Below are 3,168 nucleotides of genomic sequence, written 5' to 3' on the forward strand. Positions count from 1 at the left end.
CTATTGGTTTACAGGATTAGCAAAGATTCTCAAAAAGTATGACAAACGAACCGGTGCTTTAATCCGTTTACCATTTATCCAAAAGGTCCTTCAAGAACCATTCTTCACGACCGACCTGCTTAATACGTTTGTGAAAGAGTGCGAGGCTATGCTTGACCATCTCTTCCCGTCTAACAAAATTCGGAATCTGGAGGAAGGTGAGCCAACAACTTCTGGAACGGTCCAGACAGCAACGGACGATTCTGATCTTCTTAGAGGAGTACCAAAAGAACTGTCTGAGATCGAGTACATGGAGAGCTTGTACATGAAGAGCACAGTGTCAGCTTTAAAGGTATTAAAGGAAATCCGCAGCGGTAGCTCCACGGTTAGCGCCTTCTCGTTGCCACCATTACAGGCGAGTGGATTAGAAGATGATTCCTGGAAGAAGAAAGTTGGCGTCCTCGAACAAGTAGCGAAATGAATTATGACTCTTATTTTATTTTTGAATCTTTTTTTTTTCTTTCTTCTTTCAATAGTTATGTACAAGTAATTGTATACGCTTACTTACAGTTGTAAAAGATGAATCAAGACATAGAACTGTGATCATCTTTCCACGTTTTAAATTTCGTTGCGTGTACTTTTTCTTTTGTTTCATATCCTGAATGAAAAATCTTCTCTGTAACACCATTTTCAGGCGGAAAGAGATCACTGAAGTACCACTGCCATTTCGGATGCTCATGTACACGTCTTTTACCACCTGTAATCTGTTTCTGTGTTAGAAAGTACAGAAAAGACTAGTGGTGTTCTTCTTATACATCAATTTATCAAGGGTAGATCATCATTCAGTCGCACTTTTACTCCTGTTCTCTGAATGCTGCAGGACTGTAAAGCATTTCATGTGTTGCAGTCTGATTCTTGTTATGTTATGGGTCTGCCAGATCGGTTGTAATGTATGGACCTTTCTTTTGTATATGGGCTGTTATACACCTTTTGACAGATCTCGCTCCATCCTACTACTATTCTATTCCAAAGTTGATCAAATTCAAGTGCGGTTCCGACAGGGTATGCCAAGTGTGCTACCCAACATGTAAACAGAAAAATTGCCAAAATCAACCCAAACAATTTGTCGAATGCTTTTCTATACATAAAAACAATGGCATCATGCATTTATAAACATAAACTATTGAAAATTTCAAATTACATATCTGAACCATTAGCCGATTTCTACATTGATTTACATTTAGCTGTCTAATAGATGACTAATTAGTTTTCATTGGTTTTAACAATTTATATTATGCAGATTATATTTTTATTGGTTGAATCTGTGAAAGTAGATAGTAAATGATGTTTTTGTTTAAAAATAAACTAAAATTAAATGGTTTCTTAATATGTGTGCATATAATTCTAGAAGATCATCTAAAAAAGAACCGAAGTAGTTCTTATAATTTGTAATAAATAATAAAATTTACTTAAAAAGTTCTATATAATTTTATTAAAATAGTAATATTATTTTAGAATCACCAATATTTTTGTATAATAAATAATTGATATTTTGTAAAAAATATTAAATTCAATTTTATACAATTTTTTTTTTTTTGCAGTGAAGACATTTTTTTTACATATGAGTCTCCCCACTCACAGAATATAGGAGACATTGTGACATGTATGCAATCAGCACAACACATTGTCGATAATACATCGACCCTAAATAATAGCTCCTTAATAAACAATTCATCTCTCAATCTCATCGTTATCTTCGTTATAGAAACTCGTGAGGCGGGCGGGGTAAACAATTTTTTTTTTCTCTTTTTTTTGTTGTTAATAATTTTAAGTCACTATAAAAAGTATACACAATAATGTTTAGTAGTATTTTATTATGCTACTACTACAGTACTACTTGAATAATCAATTTGCCCTAATTTAAAAATTCAGTTTGGAGTTGTGTTTGTGTGTCTCTCTTCTCTATTCCTTCAAGGCAACTAAAACAACATTGCGTGACTTCTTCTGAAACCACCATCTCTACTTCTCCGATCAAAAACTATGGCTTATTTAGCTTCGATTTCTTCATCCTTATCCATATTCAAGAATCCCCAACTCTCAAGATTCCAATTTGCTTCTTCCCCACCAAACCCACTTGTTCTACGCCCTAGAGTTCAGATTCTGAGTATGCCCATGAACAAGACACCGTCTTTAGTGGTGGTGGCGGCTACGACGGCGGCTGAGAAGCAGAAGAAGAGGTATCCTGGAGAATCCAAGGGTTTTGTGGAGGAGATGAGGTTTGTGGCTATGAAACTTCATACGAAAGAGCAAGCCAAGGAAGGTGAGAAAGAGACTAAAGCTATTGAGGAACGTCCTGTGGCTAAGTGGGAGCCTACTGTTGAGGGTTACTTGAAGTTTCTTGTGGATAGTAAATTGGTTTATGATACGCTTGAACAGATTATTCAAGATTCCAATTTCCCAAGTTGTGAGTTTTTTTTTCTTCTTCTCCCTTATTTTCTTCTTTTAAGTAGTAACCTTTACACCTGATTTTAGATGGAAGTGATTTGGAGTGTTTAATATCTTTGTATCTACCCATTTGATCCTTTGATTCAATTTTAATCTCGTTTTGGAGTTGATTCTTAGTATAATACTTCTGTTTGATATGATTTTGGAGAATACTTCTATGCGTTAATCTTATTTATCTAGCCATTGGATAAAAATAATTTATTTGCCTCTTATCTTGTTTTGGAGTTGATTCGGTCAGATTTTTTTGGGCAACTTAGTTTTGTTTTACTCTTGGATTGAGTTGGTTATATTGATGGTCTGTATGAATGATTTAAAGTGTTTAAATCTTAGTGTTTACCCATTTAATAACGATGATTCATTTTCCCCATTTCTTGTTTTGTACTCTTGGCCTTTTTTTGGTTATAGTGGTGCTTTGTATGAATGGTGTACTCTTGAATTGTGGGTTTAAGGTTGAATATATTATGTATAATTTGTGTTTTGGACTTCCAATCTTAGTGTTGTCTCTTATTCGTGGTCCTCGCAAACCTAACGTAGAATAAGAGTCTTCAAACAGTCGATGAGAGATTATATTTATGCTAGCTCGTAGGGACTGAGTTTCCTTATGTATTGGAAACAGATACCAGTTTGTGAAATTTCTTTACACAAAAGCTGATCTTTTTTCTAGTGTAACCTTCTCAGGATCTA

At 34.7% G+C, this 3,168-nt stretch overlaps 2 protein-coding genes across 5 annotated transcripts in view; both read left to right on the top strand.

The window, feature by feature from the left end:
- The window catches only part of LOC104703481 (SPX domain-containing protein 2-like), a 3,804-nt gene extending 3,100 nt beyond the window's left edge, over positions 1-704 (top strand). For 3 of the 4 annotated variants that reach the window (XM_019228045.1, XM_019228046.1, XM_019228047.1), the window contains one exon: positions 258-704. In XM_019228045.1, coding sequence (XP_019083590.1) covers positions 258-460 — 203 coding nt within the window. In that variant the 3' untranslated portion in view covers positions 461-704. Of the gene's footprint in view, positions 1-14 lie in introns of all 4 variants that reach the window. The other variant, XM_010419510.1, reaches the window with a different exon arrangement.
- The window catches only part of LOC104705114 (heme oxygenase 1, chloroplastic), a gene marked incomplete at its 3' end in the record, with an annotated part of 3,329 nt that continues 1,962 nt past the window's right edge, over positions 1,802-3,168 (top strand). Inside the window, exon 1 of the mRNA XM_010421099.2 lies at positions 1,802-2,443. Coding sequence (XP_010419401.1) covers positions 2,020-2,443 — 424 coding nt within the window. The remainder of the gene's footprint in view (positions 2,444-3,168) is intronic.

This window comes from Camelina sativa, chromosome 7, assembly GCF_000633955.1.
Source record: "Camelina sativa cultivar DH55 chromosome 7, Cs, whole genome shotgun sequence".
Taxonomy (NCBI): Eukaryota; Viridiplantae; Streptophyta; class Magnoliopsida; order Brassicales; family Brassicaceae; genus Camelina; species Camelina sativa.